Consider the following 24,761-nt stretch of genomic DNA (forward strand, 5'->3'; position numbering starts at 1 on the left):
AGCCGTGACTGTATACTTACTCTCTGATATCGTAAAATTGAAAAAACTTACCCTGAACAGTTACCGTCCTCCTTCTTGTGGATCACTGAACTTCCTATGCGAATGTTGATTCACCAGTGTGTCGGAATGTATCGGTTTATTCATAATTGTCAAGGAACTCTTTCAGTCGCCTTGACTTTACTGTACATAACCAGGACATGTTATTGTCTCCACCACAGTGACTCTCTTGGCATTACCCAAGTCCTGCATGAAACACTTCCCAGTCAGTAGCGAGTGAAGGCGAAGTGACCTTGGCCTTCCAGTGTGTGACAGTATCGCCTAGGAAGTGGAACGCTCCTGAATCACCCGAGGTTCTCAGGCACCGAGGTTTCTACACCTCGTTGGAGTGTAACTCGGAAATTATGTGCTATTGCATGATTTATTTGTATACTTAACATGTATTAATTATAATTGGTCCTTAATGTTCTTTAAAGAGATTGGCCGAAATGGTAGTACAGTACGTATTCAACAGGATTTTCAAACTATTCTTCTCTCAAACTCAAACTCAAAATCTTCAAACGATAATCCTAAACATATGTTTATTGGCAGAACTTTAGTGAAGTTTATTAGTTTTTGGCTGGGAAAATCTCTCTTTTCTATCTGTATGTCTACCTGTATTCTTATACCTGAAACACAAATTGATATACAGATTTTAAATTTTGCATGGAACTTTATTTTGACATACTCAAATTCTATGGCGAGGCATGCCCATTAATGTGATCTGGCTGAGCGGAATTGAAGCATATTATCACTCTATAGGCTGACACGATGTCTCTTTCGTTTGCGGAGCTATTTAAAGATTTCTTTTCTGTATAATGGTCTCTCTGTCTGCAGGATATCTCGATAATTAATAAACTATAGACTAGAATTTGTTCATGGAACTTCAGTAAACCCTGTTACGGAACAATTTCTTTGAATTAAAAAAGTCTAACGACATATTGACGACACACAACGACGAATACTCTAAGCAACACAGTTGCTAAACTCTGAAGTGGTACGTAACGAAAAAGAATCCACTTTCTCTACAAGTTTTTGCATAACCCGGAACGAAAATGTCAAGTTTGATAGTGAATTCAGTGCTTTGTTACATAATTATCCAATTAATCCTCCTATCCTTCGCCATCACACTTTAGGTGGACACCACTCTGGAGAGATGGGTTACATAAATGTTCTAAACTAGTAGGAATTGGCCTAGTTGTGTCCTGAAATTATTGAGTCGGCCAAACTGTCAATTGACTTGTTTCAGAAAAATTAATGTTCCGAAAACTTGTTTTATTCCTTCCTGGTTGACAGACCTAAAATTTGATTACTCAATACCGTAATGGATCCACATCAGAATTCTAAGGCTTGTCGTGCTCTTGAATTGTAAAATTCATTGAATAGGTTATTTTTAATGAGTAATAAAATATTGAATATCTGTTTTTTTTATAAAGCAATATAATACTGGCAAATTGAAAATTCTTCTTTGATACTAGCCACAAACAGACAATTTTTATTTCAAAATTTTGACTGTTTCCACAGTTCTACTAAACGTACGTTAGGCAAGGGCGTTCACTTCTGGTTCAAAAACAAATCTTTTGATCCACACTGTACCACAAACACGTGTGTGAACAATTTCTAAAAAGTATCCACGGCGGTGATTCGGTGGTTAGTTAATTAGTGCAATTATTTTTTTGTAGGGATTTTTTAAATTTTTAATTCAGCGTTTTTTAAGATCACTTCTCTGAGGACTGAAGAATTTTAAGACATTGTTCAATCTCTATTTCTCCCATTAGAGATCATCTCTGGCTGGGTTATACTTTACAGTTGAACTTACACTGGGTATAGCAAAGCCAGATGCATCACTTGGATATCCGAGGCAACCTCATGGATATCCAGGAGCCACATCACTAACCGCAAATATCGAGATGTTGGGGTGCAAAGTTGGATCGATAGGTTTAATTTACCGCAGAAGATGGCCGTTGGAACTGGTGTTATTCTTAAAGGCCTCATTATTAGTAAGTTTCCCTGCCGGTTTTGACAGGAAAAGGCTGCAACAGAACTAACCTGCTCTTCTTCCAAAGTGACATGGCTGAGATGTATAGCTAGCTATTCCTTATGGTATCTCAACAAGAAGTGGATTCTTCCACCAACCTCACCCACTGAAAATCCTGTCTCTCCAGACGCAAGCGGATATGTCCTTGTAGGACTAATTGCAATATGGGATTTCCTCAGCTTCACGCCTAAGTGACCCAATGACGCTAACGATAGGGTATCACGTGATTATCTGCAGAAAAAACATAATTGCAGCTGTGACCGCGTTGATGAGTATGTGAACACCGGGTTGTCGGTGTGGGTACCACCATGCCACTATCATCTGTTTACGTCCGTCACTGAAAACTGACCCACATCACAGAAACTTTGTTGTAATCGTTTCCCCAATGACGCCGATGATTTTGCCGTATTTCGAAATCATCAAGAACAGTTGGTAAACTATTCAACTGTCAACTGCTTGGTAAAACAACATAACAGTTTCTGAATATTTAAATGAATATTTAAAAGGTCAGTTACTCACTTAAATAAAATGACTTTGCATAGTAAGTTGACAACAAAGGTTTACATTGCTTACACATTAAATATTTTTCGACGGACATCCATTGAACTCTCTACAAAACATGGAGAGCAATAAATGGACAATTCATGCATGAATAATCACCATCCATGCGCATCACAAAATTCGACTGTAAAATTTAAGCTTAAAAAAGAAGAGGAGCAAGGAATAAAAACTACGCAAGTCATGGATGTTACTAACACAATGGATACCAAAAACCCAGCGATGTGTATTTCAGTTTGTATTTAGGGGAAATAAATGATTTATGTTTATTACTACTACTACTACTACTACTACTACTACTACTACTACTACTACCACTACCACTACTACCACTACCACTACCACTACTACTACTACCACTACCGTTTTTTTACTACTACTATTATTATTATGTCTTCTAACAGAATCTTACTGACTCTTACTTGTATGAACAAAGCAACGGAATATAATTTTAGACTGATTCATTTGTTTTCAATAGCGTTTTGTTGGTCGCAGTATGTCATTTGGAAATAAATTAAACTTTTTATGATTCACAAGGTTATTACAAAAGTGATCAGACTATTATTTGCTTGCGATTCTTTCTACTCCAAACCTGAAGCAACAAAACATTCTAAAGAAATTTAGATTTTGGTTTTTTTAGGCTTAGAGTATGGCTGCAGCCTATTAGTTTAGTTAAATATTAATAAATACTAAACCATTTTAGTTCAGTCATAGAATTTTACATGAGAACTTGACTTAGCTTTAAGATTAAATAAAGTATTTTCTCTGGTTTAAAAATATTAATTATTTGAACATTTCCATGTTAAATTTCACAAAACCGGTATAAACTCAAAAATATTTAAAATAATAAACCTTTAGTATCTTGATTGTCAGTATGGGATGGAATTTGAGTTTAACAATTTACTGTTTTAATTGTATACTTAAATACATGACATACATTATTAATGAAATTTAAAAAGTCAACCATAAATCACTTTTACTGGTTTATATATAAAAAAACACTGCCCACTAGTGAAAAATGATGTTCACAAATTGTAAATAGTAAATTATATATCAATGACAGCCACTTTGTATCCCTGAGAGAGAAGTTTGACAGTACATGACTGTACCAAACGCAACAGGACTCTAAATGATGATAAGGAATTTTCCTGTCATGAAACATAATCAATATTTCTCACCTGAGGTAAAATAAATAATCGGAACCTTTAGGCCAATATTCTGATTCCAAAGTCTATTGTAAATAATCCTGATTTCTACCAACGTCTAGAATCCAGAATGTTAGTTATTGTAAAATAATATGTTTTTAATTATAAAAGAGGCATTTTTATCAATCTTATTTAGGGCTAAGAAACCCTCTTCTACATTTGATTAGGAGACCAAAGGCTTTGGGTAATATACTAACAACCTGCTGGGCAAAGGCAGGCTCCTTGCAAGGACAGGATCACTTAGCGGTCACCCATCCAAGAAGCAGACACGCTCGACGTTGCTTGACTAGATCGGCTTGCGATAACCGCTATGCTCTCTAGTGACTACCCTATTGTTGACAATATTCCAATATTAAAACAGTAAAACATGTTTTTTTCCACTCCCGAGGGAAGAAAATTACTAAGTTACTTCCTTGGGAGTAAAGTAAACTTTTACTCTTCGTTTAGAGAGTAAATCGCTGCTTTGCGTTGCCGGTGGAAGCAAATTACACATTCTCGTCGAATTCTGACAAATAAGATTTTGCAATTATTATATGTTTATCAATAATGCGTGTTCTATGGTATGTTTTAGGTCAATTTTCTGAAATCTTATATCATTTGTATGCTTTAAATCAGACATAACTTTTACTAACCCAAATATTTGTACCGCAAATTGTAACTCAACTAAAAGTTGATATGCACTGAATGGGTAGAGTAGCGTTATAGGAAAGATAGACTTTCTGACCCAAAGTACGTAAAAATGTACAGTAAATACATTGTTTCATTCTACCGGTACATTTACATCGTATTCCAAATGTTTTTTCATATTCCGTTTTAGCTACCTATTCATAAAGATCTGATAAAGATAAACCTGTAGTCTGTGTTTATTAATGGGCTGAATTAGACTAAAATCTTGTAGTACTCTTCAGAATTTCCTAAGCGGAAGCCCAAGGACGTAGCCAGCGATGGAGTCCAAGGGGTCCGGACTCCCCCAAATTTTCAATTTTTTTCAATAACTTTTTTATTAAACGATTATTACTATTTAAACAATTCAGTATTACTGACATGTACTGCTGAAAAATCGTTTTCAACAAAGAAACAAGAACTTTTTAAGGAACAAAATGGGGCCTTACTCTCTGTACACTACGGGTAAATATCAGTTGCCTGGACTCCCCCCCCCCCCAATTTTTTCCTGGCTACGTTCTTACGGAAGCGTTGATTATGTATTAGTCTATGAGTAGACACTGCATACAATGCTAAAATCTGTTGCCACTTGAATGTTGTGGTTGTGCGATATCTAGCGGCAAACGCAGGAACCAACGGTTATAAATATATTACAGATAAAATAATATTAAACAAATGTTATAAAGAGTAAACTACCAATAATAAAAGAATACTCTGCGTAATTCATTTATCAAAATCATTAATTTATAAAAATGAAGTAGATACCATACGTTTAAAATAGACTTTAACCATGAATAAAATATTTAGTATAGTAGTCACATCTATGTATGCAAAACTAAATTATTTTTGTCACACAATCCCGATATGAATGCAAGGTCTATTCTATGGAATGGCAAAGCTAAAGGGTTTGAATGAGTAAAAGTGACATAGGACATGGGCGGGGTGAAAGTTACATGGCACATGTGGCAATGACAATCAAATTGTTTACTACAACCGCCATCCACTATTACGTCACTTCCGTCTCAACTTACACGCCCTTGGACGTCACGGACCACTGGACCACTAAACTACAACAAGTCCTGCTGCAACTGGACAATCGATTGAATACTTGTGTTTGGTTTCTGTTTCATTTATATATGGTATCAAGGCTCATGTTCGACAGCTACGACATTTTTAAACGTCATACTTCAGTTGGTCCTTTGAAGTATTTATAAACTTAATGTAATTTTGAACTGAGATTGTCCTAATAATATTATAAATGCGAAAGTGCCTTTGCTTTTCTGTTTTGCTTTCACGCGTAAAATATTCAAACGATTGTACTGAAAATTTTACATGGACATTCTTACGGTCTCTGGGATGAATATAAGCGATTCTTATTTTGAAAATCTCTCTGGACTACGCCCCACTGGTCTTTAAAGTAGCGAAAAATCCTGTCTTAGTTTTTAAAGGTGTGAATTTTATTGGTACTTTAAAGAGCCTGTCAAATGTAATCAACTGTTCTGTGTAAAAATAGTTTATGATTGTTAGCACAACTATAGGCTATGTTTTAATAATTTAACTACTATTTTCAAGTATAATTTATTGTGCGTAAATTCTCTAAGGAGTGATCATTAATTCTCATGTCATTTTAAGATTTCAGCTATAAGGTAAGAGTCATCTATCTTAGAAAATGTCCTAAAACATAAAAAGGTGGTTAGAATTTGACTCCGAAGACTTCGCTAGAAGCAGTCGGCAAAAACTATGCTAAATGAAAGTTCGCCGGACTGTGATTTTGAAATAATGTACCTTCCAGTTCGAAATATTCTAAAATGTTTAAAATATTTTTCAATTTATGCAGAATTAAACGCGTAAATAGTGTCATTGTTAATGTACTTTAAACTGTATACCTTTAATAATTTAAGTGTTAGATATAAAATACAAACTATATAACATTTACTATAATTTTAAAGACTGTTTCGTTGTTTTTAACAGAAGTACATTTCTCTGATCTGTCATATATATTTTCTTGATAGGGAAACAATGCAAAATCAACTATGAAACAAGAAATACTAAGAACGAAATAAATTACAATGGCCACAGATCTACAATTATTGGCGTATTTTCTTAATCGTAGCAACAAGGCAAATTCAACACTGACTTCGGAAATATAATTTACTTAAACCAGAAGTGCTCATACAGGTGCAAAACCTACGAAATTGCGTGCGCAGCCGCGGGTAACTGCTAGTCTTATGAATCGCGAAATCTGGTGGTAAGCCGAAATCTCGGGAACGGCTGGACCAATTCGGCATTTTTTTTATAAAATATTCGTTGCAGGTTTAGATGAAAAAAATTAGAAAAGTTTCCCGATATATTTTATGATTGGGAAATTATACATCATATATAATCATATTTACGTAACGTAATCAAAATTCGGCTGACACTAAACAACTGTTTACTATCTCACCAGAAGTTCACCATAAAAGCTAAAACATTTTGTTAAGATTTAAAGTTTACAAAGTTATACGAGTGCTTGATCAGTAGTTTAATGCAAATTCAAAAACAAAGTTACTATTTACATATTACTACATGTATAACCCACCTTAAAAACAAAGCTATGAATGTTTACATGTACGGTTCTCGAAACTGGTCGGTTTCCTTGACATTGTAAGGCGTTTTTACTGTGGTTTAAAGAAAAACGGGGGATTGACACTAACATGCCTCGACAATGGAAACCAGTGGTATGAAAATCCATAGTAAATTCATGAATGAACGCACATTTACTAGTATACATTGAGCTTGCTCACTAAACTACCTGCTGGACATGGACACAAATACCAATGACAGAACAAAGGTTCAATGCCACTGGAGAAAGTGATACTAAAACTGGAGTTTACATCCGCTTCGAGGACTCACAATCATGCCATTTCACTTTCCCAGTACTGTCATCACTTTTTTAGGTTGAATAGTCTTTGTAGTTCTCTGAGAGTTTCCCAAAACAATGTCTTAACTTACTGTACTATGAGTATATCTATTTTAAAATGCCACTTTATCTTGAAGTATAATAAATAGTATAACTTTTCTCTTGAGACGATAAGAGGCTGCCGTGACGATCGCCATTTGCTTTTGGCCTCGTAGGTGGTTGATCGACGAATGCAGACGTATTGTGACCTGTATTCTGTAGTTCAGTTTTAATAATATGTGCTGTGTTTAGTTTTTTTATTAAGTGCATGTTTTAGAGTTAGTGAAGTTGACACACGACATGGTGGTTGTGATTCCTGACTTACGCGTGTCACAACGCTCTGGTATGATTTGTTTATTTTAACCTAGTTTGTAATTCTGTGTTAGGTTTGTTAGGTTATTTACCTGAAGAAGAGATCAGATTGCAGATCTCGAAACGTAGTGTTACTGATTTTTTGTTTCACTGAACGATGGTAAATGTCTGGAAAAATCCTGTTTCCTTCGTAAGAGTAAAGTTCAGAATATTCTAGATTTGTTCTAGAAGTTTTATGGTTAACCCGATCCTCGAGAAAGTCAGTTAGATAATTAGTGAGAATTCAAAGGGGTGGGGATTTGAGGAGGTGGTGAAGGTCACATGTCAGGGAACAGTTTGGCTCCAAACATGTCCAAACATGTTTACCACATATATAATCGTAACGACCACAGATGCATTTGTTATTTTCAGCAAACACCCAACGTTGCTAATTGCTCATGAACAAATTACTGATTGAGCTTTTACAGACCTATTTATTTATAAATAACCTACATACCTATTATGTGTGGGAGGTACTTATTAACAGTCCTATTTATTTAGTTTATAAATATAAAAACAACACAACGTTTTATCATACGGATTTCAATTTATCAATAACATAACTAAACAGAATATGATATTTAGTAAACTGAAGCAAAAGTTATTATAACGGACGATTGCTAATTTATCTTAATTAAATTGTTTGTAATGTTGTTCCAATAGGTCAAAGTCTAACATTATAAACAAAGACTTGCATGTGCTTCTGTGTGCAAGTTTCAACAGAAGGGTATTTGTGCAAAGACAAAGAGACTCTACCGAGTCTTCCATTACACTTGCAAATCAGCTGTTCCAGCCGTCATAACTTCATTACATAACCTCTTTCAAACAGGACAGGAGCTATTCGATCTGACCTTGCAATAATTACTTCACTTACAATTTGCGTATTAATGAAATACATTTGAAATTCAATTTATAATAGCCTATATTTCGTAGACATAAATAAAGGTAAGAAACATACATTAAAGAATGTACGTTGTTCTCGATCATACAAAGTTAAATAGCTCCTTAGATTTACGAATATTTCTTAAATTCTGGATAAAAAGAAAACAATATTTCTGTATAAAACTGCTATCTCTTACCTAATGGTTCTAGTTTGCTGTATATATTAGTGTTAACATTTAGTCAATATCCAGACGTTATTAATCCTGAGGAAATTATCCAAATTGACGAGACTAACCTCACTTCGAATAACAGAGATTTTGTTACGCCGCAGTTTGAGGAAGAAGTAATATTATCAGTTCTCTCTTATCGCTTTTATCTCATTTATCTGCTGTTATCTTGCACGTCTGTCCTTCAGCGAGCGCTCTGATTTGTAGTTATAGCGCTACTTCTTGACAACAAAATAAAAACGAACTCAACAGGAAAGGAAATCTCAAAGGAGTTTAAAACTGTAACTGTACTAGAGCATCATATTACAGTCACAACTGTATTGATATTTAGGTAGCTATTACGAAAATTCAGTCAGTTACTAATATTGTATTGTAAATTACGTGTACTAGATGTTAAAACTAGTTATAATACCGATGTCAAACAATGTTTGTTCTAATAATGATGTATCAAGTTATTGTATATTTGGATGACAAATGTCCAGTTGATTCTGTTGTTTTGAAGGTATGTATGTATATTGCGGGAAATACATAAATATATAATCAACTTTTTCGTAGTGCCCTGCGGACAAATTGGACTTGTACTTTATCTAAAACGAGTATTAATATATTATGTATAAGATTAAGCCTAATTTTATTTCATTTTTCCTAATTGAATAAAATGAGGAAACAGAATATTGAAGGACCCGTCAGAACGTAATGAAAGAGTAGTAAACAGATGGACGGATTTCCTGTTTTGACCCTAACATCAATAGAGTTCTTGCATAGACCAGAGAATAACCTAGAAACCAACTTAGACCCTTGGACAAGAAATTCACAAATTTCAAGTCTTTACTATCTTTCTATCAAGAGTCATCACAATACGGATGGACGGACACACTGACAATAAGACGATCTCAAGAAGGCCCTGTTGTGTCCTTAAAAACAGCTATTGTATACGATGCTCGCTCTCTATGTCTAAACTTGTGCGTTTTTTTTTCAATTCAACTTCCAACAACAACAGTCCTTAATTCATCTTGCCTTTCAACTTACCTTTAATTGGGCGCATCCACGGATTTCCTTATTGACAGAGCTTTCTGTCTGCATTTATTCCGTCAGTTTTGTGGAACACAAATGGATTCGACTAACTTGAGAGGATTTCTTGTATAAGTGCAGCTTATTTAGTGATAGACATGGGGGAAAGAAAAAGAGGACGAAGGACTATTTGAAGAGAAGAAACTATCAAATTGTGGGTTAAATGCGTTTAGGTAAAGGTCTTTTTCATCCTGGACAATCCTGGGCCTACAAAAATCACAAAATCAGACACAAGTTTCCGTGGTGGGATTCCTCCGGAAATTAAATTACCTATCACGCTTGGATTCTTTGCTACAGGAGATTCATTCATGTCCCTCATGTATTTATTTCGCGTTTCAAAGCAGTCAATAGGTATGCTATTTGATAAAAATAAACTGTTGTGGAAGGCAAACTCTGATGACACACGAGAAGAACAGAAAAATTCTCGACAGGTTTGGATCCTTGTTCAAAACGAAGATTCGAGCTTGCAATTGTAAGATGCAAAATATTGGTCATGTCATACATGTTCAACATGGCGCATGAAAAACACAATTAAAGACTTCTCTCCCTTCTTTCCTTAAAAGTTGGTGTGATCGCAACCACCGCATGTTCGAGTGAAAAGTGTAAAAAATAAAAATATTCATCAGTAGGCATATTTAATAATGTTTATTTATTTATTCTCAACAGTAAAACGGTAATAATTTAGTTTTCGAGAAAGGTAAGGAGAGGGAAGACCTACTTACAGACTATTATTCGTGTAACGGCCGTTGGTTCGAGGTGAGAATTGGTTACGGTGTCAAACGTGACACGCTGTAATACCTTGCTGATGACACTGTGTCAACACTGGACTGCTGATGACACAACAATGCGTCTGTGTCTGCAGACGGCTTCCAAGCGGTAAACAATAGCCTATCGCCATCAGTGCCACTGGAATTGTGAAAGAGTGGCGCCTGTATTATCACACCTGTATTAGCGAGCTGGTGCAACCGCTTTGGGTTTAGAAAATGTTTAGTTGTGTTAAAAATAACCTGAATACAGAAAATGTAGAGTTTTTTTTTTATTGCTGCATGTGAAATTGTAAGCATTTAATGTAGGATATTTAGGAAATTTTCTATCGAGATGGAAATATAAAAAATTTTAGGTGGTGGCTGAAAATTATAAATTATATTACTATATTAAATAAATGATAAATATAACAAATGTTATATTAAATTTTTATAAATATACAATAATACAACACTTTTTATATATTTTATTTGTACAAGGTACAATAATAAAAGGTTTATTATTGTATATTTATATCAAACACTTTTCGAGGCTACGTTTCTAATATAAATTTTTACTTTATGTACATTAAGTTGTAGCTTCATGGAGTGGCATGTTGATTTATTCCTGTATGACGTAAGGAAATTATTTTTTATTTAAATATATTTTAAGAGTATAACATGTTTTTTAATATATTTTCTTAACGAAATTGAATTTTTATAAGCTACTTATTTATTACTTATATACTGCACAAACTTTCACATTTTTAAATTCAGCTATTTTAATGTGATCTGAAATTCCTTCTTTAAATAAATGCCTACCTATAATGTCATAAGTAGAGATCAAAATATACTTTTCCATTTTTCCTGTATTGAGGGAAATTATCTTAAAGATCTTAAAGCCCTAAAAACTGATTGTGTCATGTTAATGTCAGTGAAAAAACAAATTCAGGCAGTATAAAAATCGTATCTGTATTTGTGTTTACAAATATTTTTAAAATGTTCGAACCAGAGTAATTAAATGTGACTTGCTTCTTGTTGTATGTACCATAAAAGGCCCGACAATGATATGCAACATTCTAGCACCTCATAATCATAGAAGACGATCTACGCAAATGATATGAGGGAAAAAACGTAACTCTAAATAGAGGCCTAGTTGATAGTGTTAATTAAAGGTCTTCAAGAAACAATAAAGTTGACATAGACAATTAAATTCGGACGTCTCAAACTAAAATAGCATACTTTTCGTTACTTTAATTTGGAGCTCAGGATAGTTATTTACAGGATTATTCAATAGAGAGTAAGGATATGGTTTCTGGGATTTTTAGCTTTGTCTCATGCATGCTTTTTATTTCAGGTGTTGAATCATAACTTACATTAAAAAGTTTTAATTTATTTCGTTCCCTCTATAGCTTTTTTCATAAAAAAGGTAGAAATGAACGTTTCTTATCAGGGTATGTCCTGCACATAGACTAACTTTTAATTTGAGGCATCTTTTGATGGTTTTATTTGAAATCCATGCGCTTTCCAACACTAACCTATTTTGTATATGGGTTTGTAATTAATTAAATAAAAAATCGTTTATTTCAAAGAATTTACCAATACAACACGTGTAACATTGATTTTACATATATTTCTAGTACATTAGCTTCGGCTATTAAAAATGTAACATATGTACTTCCCACATAAGCCTAGCTTGAGTGCAAAAAAGTCATTATAGTACTACATCATTACAAATCCCTCAGGGCAGTGATGTAGCATGATTTCCAACAAGGTTACTGGTTACCGGGAATGAATACCTACTATAGTAAACAGACAAAAAAAAAAAAAAAACAAGAACTAATGATCGTGAATCATATCAAGCATAAATTAGCTGTTAGTCAGCTAAAATTTTAATTAATTTTTCCTAGTAGTACTTTGTTCTCTTTGACAAAGAAGTATAATTTGGAGCGTCCTATGAGAAAGCCATAGCAAAATAGCAAGGAGGGGTTTAACTCCGTTCCGTTGCCAATTAATAGGTTTGCTGATGGGGATCAGGGACGTAACCTGTGAGGGGATGCAAGGGGTCCGGTCCCCCCCCACGAAAATTTTTAAATTATTAATATTTAAATAATTCATTATTACTGACATGTAGTGCTGAAAGATCGTTATCAACAAAGAAACGGGTCAAGAACTTCACAAAATGGGGTCTTACTATTTGTCCACTTAAGGAAAATATCAGTTGTCTGGACCCTTCCCCCCAAATTTTTTCCCTACCTACGTTTTTGATGGGGATTTGGAATTTTTCATCTACTCTAAATCATGCACATTTAAATCCTCCCTTCAAAAGACCGCAGCAATGAGAATCTAGAACAAGAATGGCCTCAGCATCATCTTTCACTGTTGCAGCAAACCGGGTGAGCTGAAGACGGCTCTTCGCAACATGTCAGAGTTCGCCAAGCCGTACCGTCTGGGATTCGACGAGATGATCAACCTGATGTCTCTCTGTGGCAAACTGTCGCCACCGCTCCTCGACAATGAGTTGCCCACCAACCACAGTCCGGGGAGCAGGGCACTGGCCACAGTGAACCCCGTCACCTTACTCAGCGGCATCCTCCCAGGTATGTCGTCAACCCTCATTCATTTGTTTTCACAGGTTCAAAAGATTTTGTTAGATCATTAAATGGCATTTCATGATTTAGTGACTACTTTAGTCACCCTTAACTTGCAAAGTGGGAGACAACCAATAGATAAACCTTTGAGGCGGTGATTCAGAGTTAGGAAAAGCCAAAGAACTATGACCGGAGACAAAGTAAATAGCTTATCTGAGTCAATGGAAAAAGGATAAAAGTAATGACTTCACATAAAGCAACTATGGTGGGAAGGGCTGATTCGATGCAAATGTTGAATTTGGCTCCAGTTCACCGTCCTCTTACGTGCAGCATCTGAAATCTGATGCTGTTGCAGACTTGACTCCTGAAATCTGGAGTAGGCCTAATGTTCGTCTGAAGGGATTCAAAGATAGTCAGCGATGAAGAACGAAGAAGTTCAAAACAAACCCCCTCCCCCTACCTGCATAGTTTTAACATGAGAGACGGCCCGACTACGAAATATAGTGCAATCCAGATGAAGAGATATTCTCATTGTCTCATCAGTTGCACAATTGAGCGCACTACGATGTTGACTGACACGATCCCAAAGCACGGTGGAGCAACCGAGTCTTCTACACATAAAGCAGCTATGGTGGAAGGGCTGATTCGATGGGAATATTGAGTTTTGGACTATTTTTGGATCCCTTCAGACGAACATTACTCCAGATTTCAGGAGCCAAGTCTGCAACAGTATCAGATTTCAGGTCCTGCATGTAAGAGGAAAGTAATGACTAGCTATCTTACAGGGCAACAGGGCATTACAACTTCAATGAACATCTGAGGAAACTTGGTTTGAGTGAAGATCGTGCCTGGAAACTTTGTCAGGATGGACAGAAAATACCCCACCGAATATTGTGTTGCTCTGGCAAGGAAAAGAGGCGAAAGAAATCCTACGATGGCCTGACAAAACCAAATAGCTAAGACCGGAGGCATTATTGACATTAGTAAGGAAAAACTTTTAAGTCATAGCCGGCATTCAATTTTGTTTTGATCATTGAAACTTATTTTCGTAACATACCTGTAATATTATTGTCACCAACATTCTTATTAATAATGTGTTAATCAATTCTTATTAATTTATTAGGTAGTAATGATGTTCAGTAAAGAGTAGATCTAGATTTAGCTTATGGTAAAAACTGTTTTAATATTGCATAGAGTATTTTATGCAATTGATTACTGATAAATGATTACCCATATTTCTTGGTAGAAGTTTCAATATTTGAAATTGCATACCAATCTCAAATTAACTGTGGCTTTTATGGAACCTCTCCAAAATACTGTTCAATAAAATCTAATTATTTTTACTCTATTCTTCAAGTTAAGACGGTATACATAAGAACTTTTAATTGCATGCAAGATTAACCCATTCCCCTGCTTTTTCACCCATTTAATTTCTGAGTGCTCAATTTTAAGAGCCAGCTGTAATAGTGGCTATCTTGATTTTAGCTCCATTATTAAAATGTAAAACCTTGTATTTTTTCAGCCTTATTTCTAGTCGTAAAATTGTTGGAGATGCTTCATTTTAAAGATATTGTTAACACGAAACCAAACACTTTTGTAGTTTATTAGTATTTTTATTGGTTATTCAGAAAAAATTTCAAACTATTTGTCATCTCAAACTAATGTACAAGTTTTTAAATACTAAATAAACTTTACAACATATCTAAAAAGTTTTTTGAAAGTTAAGACATTAATAACAATAAAAATTAAGACGTAAAAGTGCATGAGGTTTAACATTGATGTTATGGGGAAAAATCTCAAGGTCGTTTCCTGTAAAGCCTCTTAAGGCCTTCTTATAATTAAACATGATTCCAGTACAAAAGTCTGATAAAAATATAAATCAACCATATTATTTGTAGATGTATTTCCCCCTTCTGTCTAAAGGTAACCCCTAATCTTTGTGTAACCATTCCTGGTTTCAATTTGTCCTAAAAAATATTTTAAAATTAAGCTTTCCACTCCCTCCCTAACTCTTCTTTCTAAGTGTTTTGTCAGTATCAACCAAAAATTTTATCATCATCATCATCAAACTCCATGACTAGCCACTCCATTATTCATGTCCTTGCCTATTATTCAGCATCATTTCCCAAGGCCATTAGTAATCATCCTGGCCATTAGCATGAAGATGTAATCTTGCAATTAATGGCTGTCTTTTGGTGTTGAACTGTAATTTCAACTCTGAGACCAGGTGACAGGAAACTTTGAGGTTATGTCCACTTGAAATTCTCAATCAATTTGGACTTAACTAGAAAAGCCTGTTGCATTTCAACTGCCTAGGATATTATTCAGGTATTATCAAGATCAGGAGTGATAAAATAATTATACCAAAGTAATTTGTAAGTTTTTGCAGCCCACATTAACTGTAGATCTGTTAATTACTTCATTTTGTGATTGGGTTATTAATTAATTACCAATAAAGACGTTTTGAAAAGATCAATTGACTTTAGATAGAAACTGTTGAGGTTATCCAGTCACATTTTACAATCATCTTATACAAAGAATTTACACCACTTTTTTAAACAATAGAAAAAAATGTGGGAATGTTCACTTATTTTACATACAGGTGCTCACAGTTATAAACATCGTATTTGTGTACAGCTAATAACTTCTTATCAGTATTCCTCAGGGCTGTATCTAGATTTTTCAGGTCCCTGGGCAGACCATGTCTGCCACCCTCCTTCAGTACCCACTATAACAAAGTCCTCACAATCATAAAGCTCTTACAAATATTTGTGATTTCATGTTATTAAGATTTATTAAGATTCAAATTATCTCTATCCTCTTTGCCTGTAGTAAAGTTGTCTATAAAATTAAAAAAGTCTTAATAGAGAAAGAATATTATTTTTTTCTAATTGAGGCAACCTTCATTAATAAATTACTCTCCAAACATTTCAAAACTTTTTAATGTGTGTGTGTGTGTGTATATATACACATACATTACATGTTAATGGGTACACATGTAACATATGTATAATTATATTCATATTAAAATTGAATAAAGCTAGACAAATATGTGTGTGTGTGTGTGTGTGTGTGTGTGTGTGTGTGTGTGTGTGTGTGTGTGTGTTTATCTTATCACTTATTATTTTTAAATGTGTTTTTTGTTTTGCAAATTATTTTTATTTTAGGATTAAAATAGCTACATTTAGCTTTATTCAATTTTAATATGAATAAAATTATATTTACGTATGTGTACAGCTGCAATTTAATGTTTCATGTGTGCTTATAATGTATACATACTGTATCACTGTTTTGTGCGATTAATAATGACTATTTATCGATGAATTATTTATTGGTTTTAAATTTTTTTTAGTAGGTTAAGGATATTTTTAATTATATTGATGAGCCACCGGTTCATGGTATAGATATTATCTCTTACAATTATGTAATGTTACTCTTACTTACTCCCAGGGCCATTTATATCGGAGGTGATATTTAGCCGCACCAACAAAGCTCCTCCATCTTGAACGGTCCTCTGCATCTTCCTCTGAAGCGCCCATCTTCTCCATATCAGCCTTCACCTGGTTCCACCATCTCACTTTCGGTCTCCCACGGGGCCGTCTTCCTTCTGGGTTACCGTACATTACCCTCCTCAGTTTGCACTCCTCTTCTCAAAACATGGCCTGCCCAACGGAGTCTTCTGCACTTTATTTCTCCTATTACATCCGTACTATTGTAGAGCTCCCTGATTTCTCTATTATGTTTTCTTCTCCATACCCCTTGTTCATATGATGGCCCATAAATTTTACGTAAAATTCTATTCTCGAAAACTAGAAGCTTTTTCTCATCCTTCTTATTTAGCCTCCACGTTTTGGATCCGTACAAAAGCACTGGACATATAATTGTTTTGTATATTCTAGTTTTAGTTTTGTGAGAGAGAGATTTGGTTGAAAGTATCCTATTGCATGCATATACACATCTATTTGCTGAGTTGATCCTATTTTGTATCTCTGGTTCATCTGTGTTTTTATTTGATATTGTGACCCCAAGGTACTTAAAGTTCTCCACTTGTTCGAAAACATGCCCATCAATTTGTAGGGGTCCTCCTCTTTGATTTTGATTCCTTCTAAAGTGTAATGTAATGTTACGTGACAATAAATTTCTGATTAAAGTTTGTTTAGCAAAAGTATATGCAGTAATTCATTATTTTATATATTTCCCAAAATATAGTTAAGAGTCATCATTATAGTTATCTCTATTAAGGTAGAGTGGGTTTTATAGTACTTATGTCAACAAAATACCTTTTTTTTAATTTTATATAATTTGAACTAGATTTTCAATTAAAACTAAATAAAATTTAGTAATGGCCCTCGCCGTAATCATAAAAGTTATTAAAATCTAATTTCACTTCAGTAACATAACCTAAACATGAATAGGCTAAAACAAAATGTTCAAATTCAAATATTTCATGTATTATTTACATAAACATGGACAAAGTCATAATGCAGCCCATTAGCCAAGTCAAAATACTTATAGCTAATTAGTTAAATTATTCCTAATTTAGATTAAAAGAATAGATAAATAAATATTATACATAAACAAATAACACAAAATGGAGTTAAAACAAATCCAGAGTTCCGCAAAAATAAATTACAAGTTTATACATTATGAAAGAAAAATAGGTGGATGATTGTAACTAGTTACTTAACTAATATTCAACAACATTCATTAACATAATAACAAATAAATAAAGTAATAAATAATAGCAAACAACTGATAAATTAAATTTGAACAAATTATAAAACAGAACAGCAATAAAAGAGACTATGCATTAAAAACTAAATAACAACAATATTATTCTAAAATAGCAACAATATCAACATATCACAAAACACTGCAGTAGTCAATGCAACAATATGAGATTCCATACTGAAATGGACTGGCAAGGAATGAGAGTACTTAAAATGTAATATTTTTAATTTTGAAAAATTCTTCAATGTTATAAAAAGGGGTAATAGAAGTCAATTATATAGTTTTGTTTTAAATCTAATAGTTTTGTTCCAAATTATTCTAAGCAAGGCAGAGATTGTCTTTGAAAGTTAAGTTCCAGGCCGATTTACAACCCCCCCCTCTCCATTTCCATCTTCCTGACTACGAACCTGCTATTTCACAGCCATGGCTTGAGATGGTACCCACTCACTTCCTGTCTACGAACCTGCTATTTCACAGCCATGGCTTGAGATAGTACCCACTCACTTCCTGACTACGAACCTGCTATTTCACAGCCATGGCTTGGGATGGTACCCACTCACTTCCTGACTACGAACCTGCTATTTCACAGCCATGGCTTGAGATAGTACCCACTCACTTCCTGACTACGAACCTGCTATTTCACAGCCATGGCTTGGGATAGTACCCACTCACTTCCTGACTACGAACCTGCTATTTCACAGCCATGGCTTGGGATGGTACCCACTCACTTCCTGACTACGAACCTGCTATTTCACAGCCATGGCTTGGGATAGTACCCACTCACTTCCTGACTATGAACCTGCTATTTCACAGCCATGGCTTGGGATGGTACCCACTCACTTCCTGACTACGAACCTGCTATTTCACATCCATGGCTTGGGATAGTACCCACTCACTTCCTGACTACGAACCTGCTATTTCACAGCCATGGCTTGGGATGGTACCCACTCACTTCCTGACTACGAACCTGCTATTTCACAGCCATGACTTGGGATGGTACCCACTCACTTCCTGTCTATGTACAGGAACCAAATGGTGTGGGGCTGGAGATCTAGCCGACAACTACTTCGACCTGGGAGTGGAAGCCATGCTAGACAAGTGCTGTAGGACCCACGACCTCTGTCCTGTAAAGGTGCGGGCCTACACATCACGGTACAATCTCACAAACAACTCGTTGTATACCAAGTAAGTACCAGATTTCTGTTGTTCTCATTATTTTAATGGAGAGTATAAAAGTTAGTTTAAGATTTATAATTAAATCTAGTGATTTTCAGTATAGCCCTGTTACGATTTATAGCATATCATGTTCAGAGCACCCACAATTGTGTAGGTTGTCTGTAACATATCAGTATCCTCTGGGACCCAGTGATGAAGCTGGTTTCAGTCCATACAGTACGAGAGTCTGCAATTACTTCTGGATGCATGGAGCGTTAATAAAGTAATCAGTTCTGAGACTTGAGAAGAGCCAAGAATGAAATTCGCGTTCTTTACAACTTCATTGCTTTAGTTACCATTTAATCACAGAGCTTTATATTTTTAAATAGGGACCTGGCTGGTATTCAGCCTTAAACTACTATGATACATTTCAAACTTGATTTGTTGTTATTGGAGCACTCGGTACGATTCACAATAAAAGATGCAATGCGGCTAAAGCCAACGCAGCCACATGCTGAACTTACAGAAGAAATTACATTCTTGATGTGTTTTACAATTCAACGTAGAGATTCCACTCATCATCTGTATGACTCGGATTGTCATTTCCTTTACAACCGCGCAGTGTCTATCATTTCAAACAACTGATCATGTGATACAGTCGAACCAATATCAAATAAATCCTCATATGTCACTTCATCGACTAGGTATTTGAAGGTTTCCCCACTCTTGTTGGAAAGCGGAAGGTTCATTTCCAGATTAATCAAGACATAATAGATCAGAATAGGCTAATACAACCTGTAAACTTGTGGGTTCTATGAGACATTTTTCTGTCCAATTTACGCCACATAAAATACCCCATAGCGCAATTTTTCAAGACAACACCCCAACTGAAACCTTCCAATTTCAATTCATTATGCAGTAACACATGATGAAATAATGAGAATTTACTTCTTTGGTTATAAGAATAAGGCATCAGAAATGCTTGGAACATAATTCTCTAATGTTGATTAGTTTTCCTGATGATTCTTTTAGACCACAATATCAATTTACACGACGGGATGTTTATGATCTTATATAGGGACACTGTTAATGGTTTTATGTCTTAAGGTTACTTTTATTGACCTGAAGAGATGCTGTTAAATAGTCTTAAGAGGTACTGTTAATGGTTCTATTAATAAAGGTGCTGTTAATAGTGTTAGGGATGCTGTTAATGATCTTGGGCATAATATTAATGATCTTAGTGTTACTGTTATTGGTCTAAGAGATGCTGTTAATAGTCTTACAGACACTGTTAAATTATCTTAGAGATGATATTAATGATCTTAGGGGTGCTGTTAATAATATTAGAAGTAATATCAATGGTCTTAGGTATGATTTTAATGGTTTCAGTGTTAATGTTATTGGTCTGAGAGATGTTAATACTTTTATGGATCCTGTTAATGGTTTTTAGGGTACTATTGTTGGTCTGAGAGATGCTGTTTATAGTCTTACAGACACTGTTAATAATCTTAGCAATGATGTTAATAGTCTTGGGAACACTGTTAAAGATCTTAGAGCTGTCATTATTGGTCTTAGAGAACATGTTATTGTTCTCAGATACGCTATTAATCAAACTTCATTGATAAAGGTTCATAGGATGTACTTCTAGATATATTAGTAAACATCAAGAACATTCAAACAAACCCTTAATATTTGACTTAAATATATTGATTTAAATAACTAAAAAAGATTTAATGTTGGATTGTGTATAATAATTCATTAACACCTCTTGAAAATGGTTTTTCCTTAAATAACCATTTCTTTATTTCTGAATTTGTTACAATCCAGTTAGTGTTTGAATTTAAGTTTTAGTTTTGTACAGTAAGAATGTGAACTATTGTATCAATTATAAAAGCAAAAAAGTAAAAATCATATTAGTTTGGATTTTATTCTCTATGGTAATGAAAAGTTCATTGGATAATTTTAAATTATGTAAAATTAAGAAACATTATAATCCCTTTTTTCAAAACTTTGCAAAACATTAAACAAAATTATTATTTTCGGATTAGCGCTAACCTAGCAACCTACTGTGTCACAGGTCCCACTGCACCTGCGATGCCATTCTCCTGCAGTGTCTCAAGGACGCTCAACACTCTACAGCGGACATCATGGGGAACATCTACTTCAACCTGCTCAAGGTGCCTTGTGTACGACAGGGCAAGGACAGGACTACCTTCCAGCCAGCAGAGCGTTACGACAACCCCATCATCCGGGGGTAGAAAACAGGGACCAGTGTTGTGCTAAGGGCTGTGACTTTCGGAAACCGAACTTATAGAATTTCTCGTCGTTTTTAAATTTCGTATAGCGTGAACACTGAAAGTTAAAACATTTCGGTTCAGTAAAGACATCATTTCGTAAATAGATCATAGAACTTCAGCAGCTTCATTAGGTGCTATAGATTAGTTTTAAAATCGTTGACTGCAGGAAGGTTTTATGTTTTATATTGTAGGGTCCACAGACCAGATTGAAAAAACAAACCGTACATAATGAATTACGATGTTCATAATCAATAAGTCTTGATGATAAAAATGTTCGGTAGTCATGAATTTTCAGTTTGTTTTTTTTATTAAGCATAAACTTTCTGCATGAATTTGGAAACCAATTTTTCCTGAATTGACAACATAAAACTAGTCTAAAATAACTTTTTTTATAAACTTGATTATTTTAATTACTTATATACAATTCATTAATTTATAGCTAATTTTTATACTAACTATTAGATGATTTTGGGATCCTCGACTTAATAATAGCACACGACGAAGAGTTAAATAATTTAACATAAGTCAAACTCCAATGGTGCAAATTATATATATCTCAGTGTTGTTGTCCAGTTTCCTGAACTTCTGTGAGGTTGTTTACTTACTTAGAAGTGAAAGAAGAATGTAATTCCTCATTGGTTTCTAATGTATTTCTGTGAAATGTAATAAAGTGTTTATAATAGTCTTGAACATATTTATTGTAATGGCGACAAGTTTGTTGATAACATTGTTTTCATATTACTGTATAGTACACTTAGAGTAGGTTTTTAAATTAATTGTAATTTTTTTAAGACAGTACGAAAATATACATAAATGTTGAGTTGTTGAAAAGAATACATTTGGAATTATTCATGTTTCCTATTCTTACTTTTCATCCTAATCCCACTAAAATTAAAAACGTATAATCAGTGACAATTTCTCTATTTTAACACGGTTTTCCAGTAGAACTAAAACTAAGTATAATAAATATTTATCACAAAGGGGTAATCCAATCAAAAAAGACTCTCACAAACTACAAATGTAGTTAGTTAAAGAAATAACCCCACTGATAAGTGTAAATCTTTGCCAAGGATGCCAAAAGTAATGTTCTTATCATAAAATTTGTCATTTGGTATTTTTTTTATTATTAAAATAAAGAATATTAAATCAAGTTTGGCTGGGTTTTAGAGCTTTTCTGATTTTGACAGAAGTTTGGGATGCATAAGTCAGATTTTTTTTTTAATTTCAGAGGGAAGGAATATAATTCTAAGGTGAAGACATAAGAGGTGGCCGTACTTCTCACCCACACCATCAAAGTGTCCTCTCTAAATCAGAAATTATTCCCAAACCTTCCCAACAATTTTTACTTTATTAAAATGAAATTTCTTGCATCAAACCCCTGAACAGCACTTGGAAAGGGCATTTGTCCAAGGAAATTAGGCAAACTAAATTAAATATTACAAGATCAATACAATATTAACATTACTAGCATGTTTCAGCAACTGTTACTGGATTGGCATCACGTAACCAGTGTATGTATCTATCTAAAAGGGTTTACAGAACCCCATTGCCGTGACACATCATTTAAAGGTCTTGGATAAAAGAAGAATAAGGGTGAAAATTAGGGGTCTCTAAGTTAACTCCAACCATCAGTGTCCAAACTATAAGTTAGAACTACCTTTATCAGTAAACATCCTTGTCATATTTTTTTTTGTCTTTACAAACCTTTAATTTGGGGTACTACTTAATAGATAATCTTAAACAACATGCGGTAGTTGTCTGCACTGTGCGACTACAGCAAAATCACCAAGGTGCAAACACTCATCACAGAGGACCAAGGAAGTGATGACATCTAGTAAGGGCTAAGGGCTAAGGGCTCTTGCAGACCTTGGGCCGCGGGAGTCCTGAGAAAAGCATTCGAAACACTAGGAATAATGACTGTGGTGGCTCTCTACATACAGGAAGTCATACTGCATGCAAACGTCGACAGAACAAATGTCCCTACAGGAAGAGACCTCCACTCCTATGATACCCGGCATGCGTCACAATGCATCCTGCCAATACATCGCACATCCCTTAAGGAGAAAACACCAACATATGCTGGCCGAAGACTGAAAAAAACCTGCTCCCGCCAACCCTGGGAAGCCTGACAGGACTGGAGCTGAAGAAGGAACTTAAGAGGTGGCTGCTTGAGAGACCTGTCTACACTCTTCAAGAATTTATAGAAAACACCAACTGCATCAGGACAACATGAACATTTGAAGCAGAATATTAAGCCTTTAGTTAAATCGCTAATTTTGTCTTTAAGACCTTTAATTTGGGGTACTACTTAATAGATAATCTTAAACAACACGTGGTAGCTGTCTGCACTGTGCGACTACAGCGAACTCACCAAGGTGCAAACACTCATTTCAGAGGACCAAGGAAGTGCTGACATCTAGTAGGAAATGTCAGAACTACTTGTGCGTAGCACAGTTGTCATAGAAATATTGACAATGTCAAATAAGACAAAACGATGACAATGTGAAATATTACGTCAGTAACACACATTTACACAATTATTAACGTAATATTACGTCAAAATCCTTGAAGGGGTTAAACATCAGATTGAAGTCCAAAACATACGTCCAACAAGCCGTACAGTGTTTCCAGGTTTGATTAGCTGTGGGGATAGAAGCTACTGCTCAAAATATAATGCATTTAATTCACAGACATCACATTTATTTCATTCATTCTAAAAGTGTTTTTGTTTTTAGATTACAAAAACTAATTACAAAGATGGAAACAATACAATTGCTTAAGCCTCAAGAGCCTTTTGCGCACCCCCGGAGGTATAACATAAGGCAACTAGTTTAGGGTTTCAGCAGTTCTACAAACTGTCAAAAACAACAATCAGTTCCTCCTGGGGAAATTCACCACCTTTGCCCAGACTACTACAGACGGAGTAGCAGGACAGTCAAAATGCAGGTGTTCAGCAGTTTCCTCCTGCTCATCACACTTTCTGTAGAATGGATCGTCCCGGAGAATGCTGACTCTTTGAAGATGCTTCCTCATGTGACCATTCCCATAATTATACCCACAAACCGAGAAGACACCGTTATACTTCCTTAACAAGACTTCTCTCCTTAGAGAAGATCAGACACCACCCTGCAGGAAGGCGACTGTAGACCATTCTCAGACTCGAATGCAGCCTCCTTCTCTCATGTTCAGCATGAACCCACTTCGAGATAGCCCCAAACGATTTTCTCCTAGAAATACCACAAAACTTTTGGAGCCCGTCATGTTGGACGCTGAGC

At 34.9% G+C, this 24,761-nt stretch overlaps 2 protein-coding genes across 6 annotated transcripts in view; both read left to right on the forward strand.

Moving 5' to 3' along the window:
* The window catches only part of LOC124367414, a 36,094-nt gene extending 13,774 nt beyond the window's left edge, over positions 1–22,320 (forward strand). The window contains exons 2-4 of the mRNA XM_046824214.1: positions 13,101–13,312; positions 19,060–19,219; positions 21,267–22,320. Of these exons, the coding sequence (XP_046680170.1) occupies positions 13,101–13,312; positions 19,060–19,219; positions 21,267–21,447 (553 nt within the window). The 3' untranslated portion in view covers positions 21,448–22,320. The remainder of the gene's footprint in view (positions 1–13,100; positions 13,313–19,059; positions 19,220–21,266) is intronic.
* LOC124367412 (amyloid protein-binding protein 2) overlaps positions 1–24,761 on the forward strand; it is a 257,150-nt gene that overhangs the window by 186,193 nt on the left and 46,196 nt on the right. The gene's annotated exons all lie outside the window — the stretch shown is intronic.

The sequence above is a fragment of the Homalodisca vitripennis genome, chromosome 8 (genome assembly GCF_021130785.1).
Source record: "Homalodisca vitripennis isolate AUS2020 chromosome 8, UT_GWSS_2.1, whole genome shotgun sequence".
Lineage (NCBI taxonomy): Eukaryota > Metazoa > Arthropoda > Insecta > Hemiptera > Cicadellidae > Homalodisca > Homalodisca vitripennis.